The sequence below is a fragment of the Erinaceus europaeus genome, chromosome 3 (assembly GCF_950295315.1).
Source record: "Erinaceus europaeus chromosome 3, mEriEur2.1, whole genome shotgun sequence".
NCBI lineage: Eukaryota > Metazoa > Chordata > Mammalia > Eulipotyphla > Erinaceidae > Erinaceus > Erinaceus europaeus.
Genome location: NC_080164.1, coordinates 16,886,927 through 16,902,058, shown reverse-complemented (window position 1 = coordinate 16,902,058; position 15,132 = coordinate 16,886,927). Strand labels below are relative to the sequence as shown.

The 15,132-nt window shown below is 57.3% G+C and overlaps 1 protein-coding gene across 1 annotated transcript in view; it reads right to left on the bottom strand.

Annotated features, from left to right (window-relative positions):
• KCNK3 (potassium two pore domain channel subfamily K member 3) overlaps positions 1-13,574 on the bottom strand; it is a 35,639-nt gene extending 22,065 nt beyond the window's left edge. The window contains exon 1 of the mRNA XM_060186708.1: positions 13,164-13,574. Within this exon, the coding sequence (XP_060042691.1) occupies positions 13,164-13,446 (283 nt within the window). The 5' untranslated portion in view covers positions 13,447-13,574. The remainder of the gene's footprint in view (positions 1-13,163) is intronic.
• Positions 13,575-15,132: the final 1,558 nt, after the last annotated feature.

The following is a 15,132-nucleotide window of genomic DNA, read 5'->3' as shown; positions in this document are numbered from 1 at the left end:
GCTCCCAGAGCCACTGGCGCCCCACCTGAGTGCTACCCCCCCCCCCCCCCCCCCGTTACCAACTAGGGGCTGGGTCCCAGTCCATCCCAGCACTGCCTGAGGGAACTAGAGGCTCCTGGTGAGGAGCATCCTGGGTGGCCAGCATGGGGTAGGGGGCAGCCAGGCTGGGCTGGGGGCTGGGGGCTGGGTCTGAGCACCTGCTGGAGTTTCCCTGCGCACCCGTGGCTGGACCTTGTTGTGGTGCAGTCTGACTCTGAGAGCGACTAGTCCCCGCACCCTGCTCTCTGAAGGCTGATGTCTGCATTCTCCTATGACGCCTCCCACTAGGACTCTAGACCTTCCTCATCTGGCCAGGTCTCCAGAAGAGAAGAAGGCAGGCCCCCTCTTCCAGGCATGGGAACTGCCGAGGCTGCTTTGGGCTCCTGAACGACACCTCAGCCATCACTGAGGTCTCTTAAGATGCCAGGTGCTCCACCTCTGGCAGGAGGTTCTGGGCCCAGCTGAATGTGCCTGTGAGGACAGACTGCAGGACCTGAGAAGCCAACCTTCCCAGAAGAGACTGGCAGCAAACAGGATGGAAGTGATGGAAGGACAGAGGTGGGTGGGAGGTGGCAGTGCCTGCCTGGGTGGGGGGACTGTAGAGTCAGGCAGGCCTGGACTTTGGTCCTTGGCTGGGGGCCTCTGGATGCAGAGCCTCCATCAAGCTGGGCTCATTTGCATAATGGACACAAGATGGCTTCCTCTGTGACCTGACGGCTTGGGGGGGCGGCTTTCAGGAAGGTCTGACTGTGGGAGCTGGGGTGCTGCGGGTCCTCGGCCTGCTTCTCCCGGGATTTGGTCTCCTCTCCCACCCCGAACATCTGGCTCTGTTCTTGGCCCAAGTCAGCAAATGCCAGTGACACTGTGCTTTCACAGCTGGTGTCACCAATCTCTTTGCTCTTGCCAGGCCGGCTCTCTGAGGACACCACCGCCACTCTTTGGGATGTGGGTCCTTTCAGTTTCCTGGCAGGTGCTCCCTCCCTGCTCTGGGGGAAAAGCTGCCCTCGCCCCCTTTCCATCTCATCTTATCTCCCTTTAAATGTGACTTCTAGCTCCCAAGTTTCTGTCTCAGCTGAAGTCTCTCGCTGGAGCTACAGGCTGCCTGCTGATCTCCTGGCTCTGGGCCAAGCTGCTCCCATCATCCTGGGCAGATGGACAGCAAGATACTCTGTCTGTGGCCAGGAGAGGGACAGATCAGGTTAAAAGAAGAGAATCCAGACCCTAGTTTTTCAATTCTCTTTTAAAAAGATGTGTTTGAGAGAGAGAGAGAGAGAAAACAAAACAAACAAACAAAAGCACACAAAAAGCGAGAGCATCGCGAAGGTTACATGGCACAGGGGCCTGAACTCAGGATCTCGTGCTTGTAAGTCTGGTGTCCCATCTGCTGTGCCAAGGACCACCCTCCTGCTTCTAGTCCCCTTCTCAGCAGAGGCTTCCTGCCACCTTTTTTTTTTCATGCCAAAGGTGATCTCTTTCTCCTCTTCCTCTTCTTCCTCCTCTTCCTCTCTCCTTTCTCCCTCCCTCTCTCTCTCTCTCTCTGGATCTAACCAAGACTCTCAGACATGCAAACTTCACTTGACCGCTGAGTCACAGTCCTGGCTCTGTTTTCGCCTGTTTTGTGTTTCTAATACACATCAAATTGTTTTCCTTTCAGAATGTAAACGGATGGTGGACAAGGGTGGTGGGAGGGGCTTGAAGGATCCATGGAAGAGTAAACAACAACAAAAGTAAATAAACAAATAAAGTAGATGTCAGTGTAAAAATAACCATCCGGCTTTTATTTCTGCAAAGACCACCTCTAAGGGCTCTCTTGCGCTCACACCACAAGACTGTCCTGTCACTAGCCTGTCCTGCTCAACCACCCAGGTCTCCACCCTGATTCAATGCTCTCTCTTTCTCTCTCCACCAAGATTGTTACTGCTGGGACTCCATACCTGCCTGACTCCTTTGTTGGTCAGTTTTTCCTTCTAGATAGAAAGTGAGAGACAGAAAGAGAAACCTCAGCACTGCTCCACTGTTCGTGAAGCTTTACACACCTGCAGACACCTCTGTGTGGTGACCTGGGGCTCGCACCTGGGTCTCTGTGTACGGCAACATGTGCACTCTACTGGGTGAGCCACCTGCCTGGCCCTCTCCTTTTCTCTTTTGAGCCATGGACTGGCCTCCCAGCTCCCCTCTCACACAGCTGTCTGACCTCCACAGAGCAGTGAGTTGGGGAGGGGACCTAGGATACAGAGATCACTTCACTGCCACTGAAGACCTGCCAGCCACTGAAGGCACACCTAGGATCACACCCAAATGCCTGACTTCAGCCAGGCCCTGCAGGGACAGTCCTTCCCTGCTTCCCACTGGCTGGTCTGCAGGCACGCTCGTTCCTTCCTGTCCCTCTTTCCCAGGCCCGCCCCCTCCCCCAGCTTTGACCCCTTTTTCTCTTCCTGAGGCTCTGTCCTGCCCTTCCACCACTACTCTTTGCTGTCTGGGCATGTGCAGCCACTGAAATATTGCCATTCATGCTTACACTGTGGCTTTCTCTACAAGTTTGGTGCTATGAACAGGGCTGGGTCTGGGAGTTTGCACAGCACATGAAGGGAGACCAGGCAGAGGAAGCAGAGAGACGGCAGGTGAGTACGGGGGTGGGGGGGCGCCTCCACCTTGGGCCTCAGAGGGCCCATCTGCACCTGTGAAGGCTGGGGCTCTCCCATAGGAGCCAAAGACGCCCTCCGCTGCTCCCTCTCACACCCCAGAACCCACTGACTGCTATGGGAGCCGCCAGCCCTGCCCTGCCCTGCCTGGAGGGAGGCCCCACATTCCAGCTATCCCAGGGGCCGGAGCAGTGGACGCTCTGCTGATAAGAGGGTCACAAAGCCAGTCACAAAGGCTCTCACTCCAGAAAGGGGTGACTGGAAGTCCTGGACACAGCTCTATTCTTAGGGCAGGACGCAGAGGAAGTCTCTCCAGGGCTTGGCCAGCCTGGGGTGAAGTGGGGACAAGAGAGTGGCCCAGGGAGGTGGACATTGCCAGAGGGGCTGATTGGGCCTCACCCACCTAGCCTGACATCCCTGCAGGAAGGGTCAGGCTGGGATGTGACCTGTTGTGGGTCTCATGGCCAGCGGGGAGCAGAGAATCCTGGAAGGGGATCGTGGACCCCACTTTCCTCAGCTCACAGTTCTGAGAGGGGACATGTGGCTGCCTCTGAGAGTCTACCAGTCACTCTGAGAAGCAGGTAGGGGACACTGAGCCTCTGAAACCAAGGTAAGAGCAGAGCTAAGGACTCAGGGACATGTACCCCACAAGAAGGGGGACACCACTGACAAGGGTCAGTGTTTCTCACCCTCTGGATCCCTGGAGGGAGGCAGGACCAGGGTGGCCCTGAGGCTTTTACTTTAACCCTCATTGTAGAAACCCCATGACATGGGTGCTGTTGAAGAGGGGATGCTGCAGGCTGGGCCAGGCCCAAGTGTCCTAGTTTGTGCCCTGTCAGTGGCTCTGACAGGTCTGAAGGGCCTCCCCTGGGGGAGGGCATCTACAAATACTCTCAGTCCCCTTCTCCTCTGAGTGGGTGGGTGGGGGCCCTCCTCTGACTCCTGGGGTCTCTGCTATCTGGGTCCCCCAGGACCCTTGGCTTTTAGGCTCCCGAGATACTCTTTAGTCACCCCTCAACTGTTCCTCCTGCACCGTAGGGACCCAGACAGAAGACACCAGTGCTGGCTGGCCCTTCCCGATCCCTCTGTTCTCCCCAAAGCCTTCTCACCACCCAAATCCGACCACAGAGCCAGTCCCCTGCAGAGCATTTAAACTTACACCCAGGCCTGAGGAATGGCTGAGGGACTGACTGGTGAGCTCGCTCTTTTCCTCTCAGCATGACGGGGCCACAAGCTCCCATGGCTGCTCTGAAGGACCCTAACTCTGACTCTGCCTGTTTCTAGTCCCGGGTCCTGTTCCAAAGGATAGTGGTGAAGAGCCACAGCCACCAGCTGATAGCAGCCCCCAACTGTCTGTTGTACTCTGCCCAGGTCAGGGGCAAGGGGTCTCTGCTCTCCAGGGAAAGTGCCTGGTTATAGGGACATGAGGTCAGGATTTGACTCCTGTTCCCTCATGCATGTATGGGCCAGCAGGAAGTGGTAGCTTCATGGTCTCAAGTCTGGTTCCATTACTGGCAAAACAGGACTGGAGACATTCCCAGACCCTCTTGTTCTGGCATGAGGCTCAGAAGTCTCATGACTGCATCCAGTGTATCTTGGGGTACCTTCCCACCCCTGCGCTCCAGGGGCCTGGTCTGAAGGCAGATGTGGCGAGTGTGCTGCCCTCCCCAGTGGGCCCATGTGGACTTATGTGACCAACTCAGTTGAGATCTCCTCTGGAGAGGGCAGCCTTAGTCTGTGGTTGGGGAAACTGAGGCAGGCATCATATCAGGACTTAAGATCTGTGGGTCACCCAGTGACCTGAAGTTGGATCCCATGGGGCCCCCGCACCTGCCTGCTGCAGACCCCACGCTGTCTGGGATGCTCATTTGGAGCAGCTGTGGCCTCTCTCCGAGTGTGGGCAGCCATCTCTGAGGGTTGCTCCACGGGGGCCTGATGGCTGGAGTCTCTGGAGACAGCCCCCCAGTGGCCCTGGGCTGGGGCTGGAATGCTCATCTGCTTCCTGCCTGCAGTTTCTGAGATGGTTGTTTCTGCAATGGCCTGCGAATTCCTGAGGAGGGACACTGAGTCCGGCCAAGGCCAGGAGCCTTGAGCAGTCACCAGGGGGCAGAGAGCTGGGCTGGACCAGCCTCCGGGCACTGTCACTTCCCAGGCAGGGGGACATGGGTGGGACCTGTCATTTCCTTCCTCCTGCCATGTTCAGCACCCAGACAGGGTCTACCTGGGATGCCACCCAAGACCCCTCAGCTGCTGCCTATTCCAGAAAGCTTTCTTGGATTCCTTTTAGGATTCAACATCTCTTTCACTCTGTGTGTGGTTTTAGGGCTCCCAAGACCAGGGCTCACTGGGGAAGGTTCTGGGTCTTAGTTTTTCCACTCCTGGGACCTGGTGTTGGGCCTAGCATGCAGAGAGCCTACTGGACCATGATAAGCTGACTTGAGTGAGGGAAGCTGGTTCTTTCTGGAAGGGGCTCCAAGGGCCTCTAGAGTGAGGGTACCTTGCGCTTCACTCCAGGTTCTCTGGCTCCCTGGAGGGCTCCCTCGAAGACCAAGAAATCAGAGTGTGCCAGGGCTGGGTAGGCCCCTTGATGCAGCCCCCAAGTGAGAAACAAGGCTTGAGGAATGTTTATCTCTATAGACAGGATGGAGGCTGAGCATGGCTAACTTTTTTTTTTTTTTAATATTTTATTTATTTACTAATGAGAAAGATAGGAGGAGAGAGAGAAAGAACCAGATAGATAGCACTCTGGTACATGTACTGCTGGGGATTGAACTCGGGACCTCATACTTGAGAATCCAGTGCTTTATCCATTGCGCCACTTCCCAGACCACTATGGCTAACTTTCAAGAACAGAGCCCTTGTAGGTGGGGCTCTGGAAGTCCCCAAGAGCCCTGCCCAGCCTCCCTTGCAGCAGGGCTGCTCCTGCTGGGGGCCCACCCAACCCACCTTCCTGAGACCCACAGACTTCACAGACTTGCCCAGCCAGCTCCCACCACCACATAAGCCAGCCCTCTGCAATGCACCTCCATAAGGACTCTGCTTCATTGTGGGGCCTGACGGGCACAGGCAGGTAGGTGATCTCTGCAGCTTGCCCAGGCAGTGTCTCTCTGCATGCTTCTTGGGACGGGGTGCTCACCACCTCTCCTGGCAGCTCTGCCTTGCATTGGAGTTGACTCTGCTCTCTGCCAACCCCACCCTCGGTTCCAGCCAGTTGGGCCTTTTGACCTTGCATCTGCCCAGCAGGTGGGAGGACCAGGCTCTCTGCACCTGCTCTCCTCGAAGCTTGCAGACACATGGGACCAGAGCATCCAGGAGAGAGTGGCTGTGCCTCACCTCCTGCTGTCCACACTGTGACCTGAGGCAGGAGAAGAGACCCAGCAGCCATAGGACCTGGGGCCTGGGAACCCCTGCGCCTTTGCCACCTGGACCCCAGCCTGAGCCTTGGAAGCCGAGTTCTTGCCTGAGAGAACAAATGAGCCTGAATCTCTTCTTGTGGCTTCACCCAGCCATGCTGTCCCCAGGACTCTGGGCAACTAACTGCCGCAGGCCTGCTCCCCCCAATTTAGCTACTTAATTTTGGGGTACCTGTTCTTCATGGCAGATGGGAGAGGAAAGGAGGCAGCCAGGGAGCAAAGGCTCCGCCTCCTCCACAGAGCTCCCCTTATCCCACTGTGACAGTGATGGTGCCTGGCCCCACCCTGGCTCCACGGCTAGCTCCCCCCAGGTAGAGTCCCAGCCCCAGTCTCCTCAAGTACAGAGAAACCCCTGCCAGAATCCTAAGGATCATTCCAGCTCCAGACCTGCTGTTCAAAACCACAGCCCATACACCATAGAAATTTCCAGAAGATGGGCCCTGACCTCCTGCGCAGATGGGAAGACTGAGTGAGGCACAGGGAGGTGTGTGCATGTGTGTGTGTGTGTGTGTGTGTGTGTGTGTGTGTGCCTCATAGGAGTACAGGGCCAGGAGAGAGAGAGAGAGAGAGAGAGAGAGAGAGAGAGAGAGAGAGAGAGAGAGAAGGGAGGAGGAAAGAGGGAAGGCCTCTCAAGGGGGAGAAAGAAGCCTCCCTAGCCCTACAGTTCCTGTCCCCTCACCAAGAAGTATTATTGGAAGAGGTAGAAGGGCCACAGGGCCAGGGAGGAGTGACCCCTGGGGAGAGGACAGGGCAGGGGCATGCAGCAGTGACAGGAGCTGTTTGCTCTGGTGACAGGGAGTGAAGGTGTGACTGGGCAAGCTCTAGGAGGAGTGGCCCTGCACGCTGTATCTGGACTACCAGTGAGTGTGGACAGACCTGGGTGGGGGGGCGCCTCAGCTTCTGCTGGCTGACTGCGCCTCTGGCTTCCAGGGACAGCCTTTGTCATGTGGTTCTCTGGAGAGGGTTGGGAGCAGGCCAGGCAAGCAGAACAAGCCTGGAGACAGTTGGCCTTCTTCTCTAAGAACCCCAGGGGTGGGGGTGGTGGTGGCCAGTGACGGTGACTGAGGAGCAGCTCAGTCTCTCCACAGGAAAACAGAGGGGAGGCAGCACAGCAGAGATGCAGGCTTGAGATCCTGAGGTTCCAGGTTCAATCCCTGGCACTGAAAATTACAAGGGGTAGTGGCACACCCAATTAACCCCTATGCAGCCAGGTACAAGGTACCAGCCCCTGCTCCCCACCTGCAGGAGGAAGCATCACGAGTTATGAAGCAAGTACTGCAGGTGTCTCTCTGTCTCTCTTCCTTTCTATCCCTCCCCTCTCAATTTCTCCCTGTCCTATCAAATAAAGAAAAGTGGACATCAGGAGTGGTGGATTCGTTGTTCAAGCACCAGTGATAACCTTGCTGTTAATAAGAGGCTTGAAGCTATACATCTTTGTAAATGCAGTGTCAGGGATTGAACCAGCAGAGCTCTTGTCCTACTTGAGTCAACTTCCTGACCCTATTTTATCTGTTTATTTGTGTATATACATATCTGCTCTGTCCTTACTGCCTTCATGCAGTGCTAGGGATCGAACTCAGGGCCTGATGCATACCAGGTAGGAGTTCTACTACTGAGCCACCTCCCTGACCCCTGGTATTACAACTCCACTCTTAACTCCTGACCCAGGCTGAGTCAGTGCTCTGCTGGCAGAGCTGAGGCCAAACCCACATGGGGGACCAAAGGGGGCTGTACCCTTTAAGAAAAGCTACTCCTCACGGGGCTGGGCTCTGCTTCTGGCACTTCTGATCTGCTAGGTCCTGGGTCAGCTCCCAGCCTCCCCTTCTTGGATGACACCCACCCTCACAGGCAAGGGTGGGGCTCTGCAGGGGCCACAAAGTCTGGGTGAGGCTGGCAGTCACAGACAGGGCCTGAGATGGGGTGTGCGGAGCCCACAGGCTGGCTGTGGAGCTGGGACTCCCCCCTCATGGCTGGTTGTCTCTAGGGAAATAATTTTTACATATTTTATTACAAAATCAGCTCTCAGATTCTCCCTGTGTGTTGCCAGCTGAAAGCTGTTTTTGGTGGTGATTGGTACTCAGTTCATCTATGCTTGTTTGTTTTCTTCTGAAAATACTTACTGTGTTTGTTCTGTCCCTACTTGTGGCCAAGTGTGTATCTTTTATTTCTGTCCTATGCTCATTCCCTCCTCTGCCCACTCCATGTCCCCAGCCCCCAACTGTGAAGTATGGGAACTGGAAGCATATGCAGGACACAGGACAGAGTCAGAAGGAACGTGGGTCACATACATCCATTGTGCAAATGAGACAGAGGGTCCTAGTGGACCAACAACTGAGCTAAGTCAATTTGTGTCTCTGCCTCCTTGCTCCAACCTAGGTCATTCTCCTACCTCACCTCCTGGTGCCTAGCTGATTTTATGCCAGGCCTGCCTGCCCAGAGGAGGGCATGACCCTGAGCCTGGATGCCAGGTGGACTCCAGGTGTGAATGGGGAGCTGGGCCTCCTGGTGTGGGGGTGTGTGGGGTTGGGAGGATACAGGTAAGTGGGCAGACCTGAGTCCTTCATATAGTCATGGGAGACAAGCTATCCCCTTCTTTGGAAGTCAGGGTACAAGAAAACTGACCCCAGCATCTCTAGAGCCTGCCAGGCCCATGGCTAGCCTGTCCCAGTGCAGGGTGAATGGAGAGGGGCCACAAGCCTGGGCTCTCCAGTTCTCGACCCCTCTCTGTGAAGGCTGGGGGAGGTCCGAGCAGATGGGCAGGGAAGGGGACCATGGATAGTGGGCAGGGAGGAGGACTGCTGACCCAGGATGGGAAGTGGAGTGGCAGGAAGCTGGGAGCCTGAGCACTAAGGGAGTGGGTGGAACAGGGGAGGGGTGAAGGGTGGAGAGGGCTCCAGTCTCGGCACCTCTAGCTCTTGTACTTGAGGACTCTGGGACCTGGGATGTGGAGCGTTACTTCTATGCCTCCCTCCCATTACTGGAAAGAAGTAAACCGTACCGGTTCCTTCCCTAGTTGCCTTCAAGAATAATGTCACTCACTTATTATTATGGGATAGAGAAAGAGATAAGAGCACAGCTCGGTGCTGGGGATGGGACCAGGGCTGCAGGCATGAGACATGCAAATCTGGTGCTCTAAGGCTGAGTGGCTCCCAAGCTCTTTCTGGCCCCAGGGCCTGAGAGTGGTGTGAGGGGGAAGGGAAGGGCTCTGTCAGCAGGGAGACTTGACTACTTGGTGCCCGGGAGACACATAGGTCTGGGCTGAGTTCTTGAAGGAATAACTGGCGAAACACCCAGGGCCCAGAGGCAGAGAGGCCCCACCTCTTTGGGTAGGTGCCATCTTTTTTCAGTCACAAGGCCATGGGTGAGTCATTGGCACTCAGAGCCTGAGGTCTCTCTGCTGAAAAATGGGGATAATAATGCCTGTCTTGAAGGATTTGGTGAGAGAATGAGACGAGGGGCTGATGGTGGGAAGAAAGCCCGCCAAGGTCCAGGTAATAACTGGTGGCTGGGTTATTACTGCCGCCGCCACCGTCGCCATTACAATAATAAAGAGGCCTCCAGGGGAAGTGGGGAACTGGGCTGGGCATGGGGGCGGGGGTCTCCCCGAGTCAGCTTTTGCTCACCTCTCTGGTTCCTGCACCCCTGCCTGCGCTGACAGCCTGGGTGCTATGAATAGCAGAGGCCGGGGCCCCGGAGGAGTTCATGACTCAACACCCAGAGAAGGGAAGCGTTCCCAGAAAAAGAGTTTCCACTGGCATTTGGTGAACTTGAGGCCCTGAGAAGGAAGGCTCTCCTGGCTGTGTGAGGGGGCCCACAGCATCCTGCCACCAGTGGAGGCTGTGACTAACTAGGTGAATGACTAATCTCAGCCCCACTGACATTCAGCCAATCTGGGCTGCCCATGGGCACCTAGCAAGCTGGCAGCACCCAGAATGGCCTGGCCATGCCAGTCCCAGCTGGCTCCGGGCTGTGCGGCATATGGAGACCCAGGAAACAGCCAAAAGCACTGGGCATGGAGTCAGGAGTCTCAGCTCCTTGCTGCTCACTTACTGGTGGCTTTGGGGGATCCCTTCCCCTCCTTAACCCCCCAACCAACACAAGTGTTTGTGTGTGTGTGTGCCACAAAGCTATGAATAGTAATCAATGCCCCTGCCCTTCAGTCCCCTGTACCTCTTTTGCAAGAAATGAAAAAGATGTGACTTTTACTACTGGGTGCTGACAGTGGAGAAGCTGTGTTGCTACTTCATGGGGCTGGGACTCCCACCCTGCAGAGGGCCAAGGTGGGCAGGAGCTGCTGCCCGTGGGCTGGGCATCAGCCCTGAGCTAAGAGAAGCCCCTCCCAGGCATTGGGTCACAGCAGGTTTTCCTTAGGCCAGCGCTCCTCCCAAGGACAGCTGCCAGCCTGGTGGCACAGCCAGAGTGAGAAAAAAACAATCTGGAGATGACTGGGTGGGGCTGAGAGTGGGCAGTGCCAGTCTGCCCACCACCCCTAAACTAGGGTGGGGCTTTGGGGCTATCTTTCCTCCTGGCCGGCACATTATGAATAAATAATCACATGCTGCATACTGCTGCCTGCCGCTGCACCCAGCTCACAGCTTCTTTCTTGGGGAGACGACAAGCACTTGGGAGCTGGTGCCCCTTTGTTCTGCACACCGTAAGCCCATTAACAGCATTCTCTGAGCATCTGTGTGTGCTGCTGGGTCCTGTGCCAGCTGTGGGGCAGGGAGCGGGGACAGCAAGCCCTGCCCATGTGGAGGTTGACCAGTGTGTCGAAGGTATAGTGTACACTCCCTGCTTCATAGATGATCAGGCAAAAGGGACTTGTGCTGTGTCACCCAGGCCCCCTGACAGTATGCCCAGAACAGTAGCCTTGTGCTAGGCAGAGGGTGGGACTTATGGGGGGCCCAGGTCTGCTTGGACAAGATAAATAGAAGGCAGAAATTTTGCTTACTGTTGTAAGCTCTTGTGGTATCGGAAAAGTCATGCTGTACTTTTCCATGTCTTTCTATGCAAAAATGCGTTGTGACTTTTCTGGCAATCTAATTGCATTTCTATAAGTTTTTATTGAGGTAAGTGCAAAACTTTAAAAAAAATCCATAGAAGGCAGAGGAAGAGGCAGGGCTGATGGCAGAGTGAGGAATGAAGTGAGACAGAGAGGCTAGAACCAGGTATGAAGGCAGCTAACAGCTGGGATAAGCATCCTGAGCCATAGTCTGAGGGAGCAATGGAGGGATTCCGTGAAAGGGATAGGTCTGGTGAGAACGGTACTTTGGGAAGCTTGCCCCATGAGGGAGGAGTGGCTGAAGATGGGTCATCAGGGAGGTTGCTGGGAATCTGGGGGTCCCCTTGCTGAGAAAGAAGGTGTGTGTGGGGGGCTCATAACCCAGACAGTGGGGGTGTGAGAAAAAAAGGGAAGAAAAGATTTGGCAGTCTCCTATCTGATTCTCCAGACAGATTCCTGAGTTGGTAAATGGCAGGAAGTGGGTGAGAGCAGGTGTCTCCAGACCAGTCCTCACTGTCCACTAGAGAGCAGCCCTCTCTAGGCAAGACTGAGCTTAGCAGTACCCAGAAGTGGCCTGCAAGGGCCACACTCACCTCTGGAGCCATTTCTTTTTCTTTTTCTTTTTTTTATACCAAAAACTTTCATAACACTCAGTTTATTTTATATTATTATTAATGTTTTGTTATCACCAGGACTTTACTGCTTGGGGCTGACTTTATCAGACATAGAGAGATGGAGGCAGAGAAGGAAAGACATCACGGCACCAAAGCTTTCCCAGTGTGGTTGGGGGAACAGGCTGGAAATATGATCCTATGTGTGACAGAGTAGGCACCTTCCCTGACACAGCAAGTGATGCGTGAGTGTGTGTGTGTGTGTGGGGGGGTGGGTGGGTGGGAAGCAGATTACTGCTCAGCTTTAGTTTATGGTGGTGGTGGTGCTGGGGATTGAACCCAGAACTTTGAGCCTTGGGTATGAAAGTCTTTTTGCATAACCATTATGCTGTGTTCCTTCCTATTTCTCTGGAGCCCTTTCATTCCCCTTCTGAGAGGAAAAGCCAGAAGCCACAGAGCACCACTCCTGTGGTCCCCAGAGAGCAGCAGAGACTTGGGACAGAGTTCCACAGTGGGAGGACCCCAGACACAGGTCCAGTCCTGCCGTTCACCCTCTAACTCCTGTTGCCTCCCGGAAAAGCAAGCCCTCACGTCATGGGCAATGCCAAGTGGCACTGAGCTCCTGGGAGCTTGGCCAAGACAAGGAGGGGGACCAGGAGGAAGGGATGGAATGGGAGAGCCAGAGACCCAGGCAGGGCAGGGACTTGCCTAAGGGCACAGTGAGAGTGGGGGCAGTACTGGGCCAGCAGGGCGAGGGTAGGCGAGGTGTCTGTTCCCATCGGGACATTTGTGCCCAGCTCACCCGGAGTCTCTGGGGAGGTTCCTTTCCCGGAAGCCCAGCTGTGTGCTGTGGCGTGTGTGTGTGTGTGTGTGTGTGTGTGTGTGTGTGTGTGTGTGTGTGTGTTCCTGACGGCACTCGGAGAGCTGTGGACCCAAAGCTCAGCTCTGGCTTGGGGGGAGAGACCAGACCGGATGATTGCTTTCCTGGGACAGCAGAGAGGAACCTGGGCCAGGGTGGACCTGACTTCCAGCACTGTTGTGGGCTGGTGATGCCAGGACTGCGCACACACACACACACACACACACACACACCTACGTTACACGGTGCTTTAGATGCCTGGAGCCACCCCGAGTGACAGCGAGCGCCCTGCACCTGGATCCACTTGTCTCCCGCATGCCCTGCTGGTGCAGACGCGCCCCCCAGGCTGCGCCTGGCCGGCCACACCCCTCCTCCCCGGCCTGGCCGCGCGCGCCTTCCCGCCCCCCTGGCACAGCCCGGAGTCCCCCGGGGGGGCCCCCCCGCAGCCCGGCGGGGACAAGTTAGGGCTGCCCCGGATGGGGAGTCGGGTCCGGAGCCCGAGGTGGTGGGGTGGCTGCGCGGCGGGGCGCGCAGACCCTCGGCGGGGAGACCCCCCCACCGCATCCCCTCCCGCGCTGGCCGGCAGCGAGTAGTTACCGATGGTGGTGATGACAGTGATGGCGAAGTAGAAGGAGCCGGCGAAGCGCCACTGCACGCCGGCCTTGTGCGGCTTGAGGCGCAGCACCACGCGCTCCAGCTCCTCGTAGCCGCCGCGGCTGAGGTTGTAGCGCGCCCGCAGCTCCTCCTGCCTCCGCTCCAGCCGCTGCCGCTCGATCAGCTCCGGCTCCGACTCCAGCGCGTCGAACACCGCGGCGCCCACCAGCAGGTAGGTGAAGGTGCACACGATGAGCGCCAGCGTGCGCACGTTCTGCCGCTTCATCGTCCCGCCCGGGCCGCGCGCCCCCCGCCGCCCCCGGCCGCCGCTGCTGCTGCCCGGGAGGCGGCCCGGGGCATGGCTGCGCTCCCGCTCCCGCCGGGCGCCCGCCGCCCCTCCTGCCCGCCCGGGCCGCGCCGCCGCGCGGAGCTGTCCCTTCAGCACCACCCACCAGCCTGCCCCGCCCCCGCCGCCCGCCCGCCCGGCCTAATAAGGACTGGGGACGCGCCCGGGAGGGCCAGGGTGGGGGGAGGAGGGGAGGGCCAGGGCCTGCAGAGGAGGGGGTGGGTGGGGAGAAGCTGGGAGGGGAGGGCCAGGGCCTGCGGGGGAGGGGGTGGGAGGGGAGAAGCTGGGAGGGGAGGGCCAGGGCCTGCGGGGGAGGGGGTGGCAGGGAGAAGGGAGGGAAGGGCCAGGGCCTGCAGGGGAGGGGTGTAGGAGGGAGGGGACAGGAGGGGAGGGGAGAGAAGAAGAGGGGAAGGGGCTGGGGGGGCCCCCTCACTGTGGCGCCCAGACAGAGTCTGCAGCTGGGCAGGGGGAGAAGGCCTGAGGGAGAGCGGAAGGTGGGGCCAGAGAGCCCTGCAGACAGGGACAGGCAGCCACGAACAGCTGGGGATACAGTGACACAGAAGCAGAGAAGCCTGGAAAGGAGAGGAGCTGACGGAAGAGCCACGCCCCCAGTACCCCCCCCCCACCTGTCCTAAGTGTTGTGTGCATGATATAGAAACTGAGGCACAGAGCCAGTTAGTACCAGTCTTAGGACTGGACCCAGCTTTACACACACACACACACACACACACACACACACACACACACACACACACACACGCTATTGGTTGGCTTGGGGACAGGAGGCCACGGCTGAGGACCTGGGCACACTCAGGCCATACCCAGGGGAACGGATCCATCCCTGGGTTCCTGGAACTGGCTGAGAAAAGCACAGGCTGGCTGCCTGGCCGGTAGCTCTGGGCATCGAGGTTTCCTGCTCTGCTCCCCTGGGGACTTCCTGATGTCCTTGCCCAACACCATGAGGCTGAGCTTGGGCTGAACTGCCGGAGATGGCTGTGGGTACCCCTGTGACACACGCCACCCAGCTGGAGCCCAGGGCCCTGGCTGCAGTAGGGCAGGGAGCTGCTCCATGCCTCGGTCTCTTCATTTGTCGACTGGGTGGCAGTGGTGGTGGGGAGGCCATGGGACCGCAGACCAGGTGTGGCAGCTCTGCCAGTCTGGCCCTCTTATCCCCTTGAGGATATACCTTGGTGGATAATCCCACAGACCCTCCTCAGCTCCAGATGACTCCTGGAACTGGAGCAAGTTGTAGGACCACTGAGGGTGACAACGGCCTTCATGCATCATGAGGAGGAACATGGACGAGGAGGGCTAATGAAGGTGCCATCTGCCCACCCTAGGGCTGACCTGTCGCTGTAGACACCACACTGCTTCCCACAGGACCGCCGCCATCCATTCCATCCCTCAGATGGCCCCTCCCACCACAAAAATGTGCCAGGCACCTGCTGTGTGCCAGGCTCAGGCTTTCCCTATCCACGTCCCCGCTGCCACCCTGAAGAGCAAGTGTGCCTACAGGTGAGGGCCTGGCAGAAAAACCACCCACGGTCATTCAGCTGGGAGAACTTCCTCTGCCCCTCAAATCCATGCTCGTCTCATGGTGACTCTGGCTGAGTTTGCTTTTTCGTC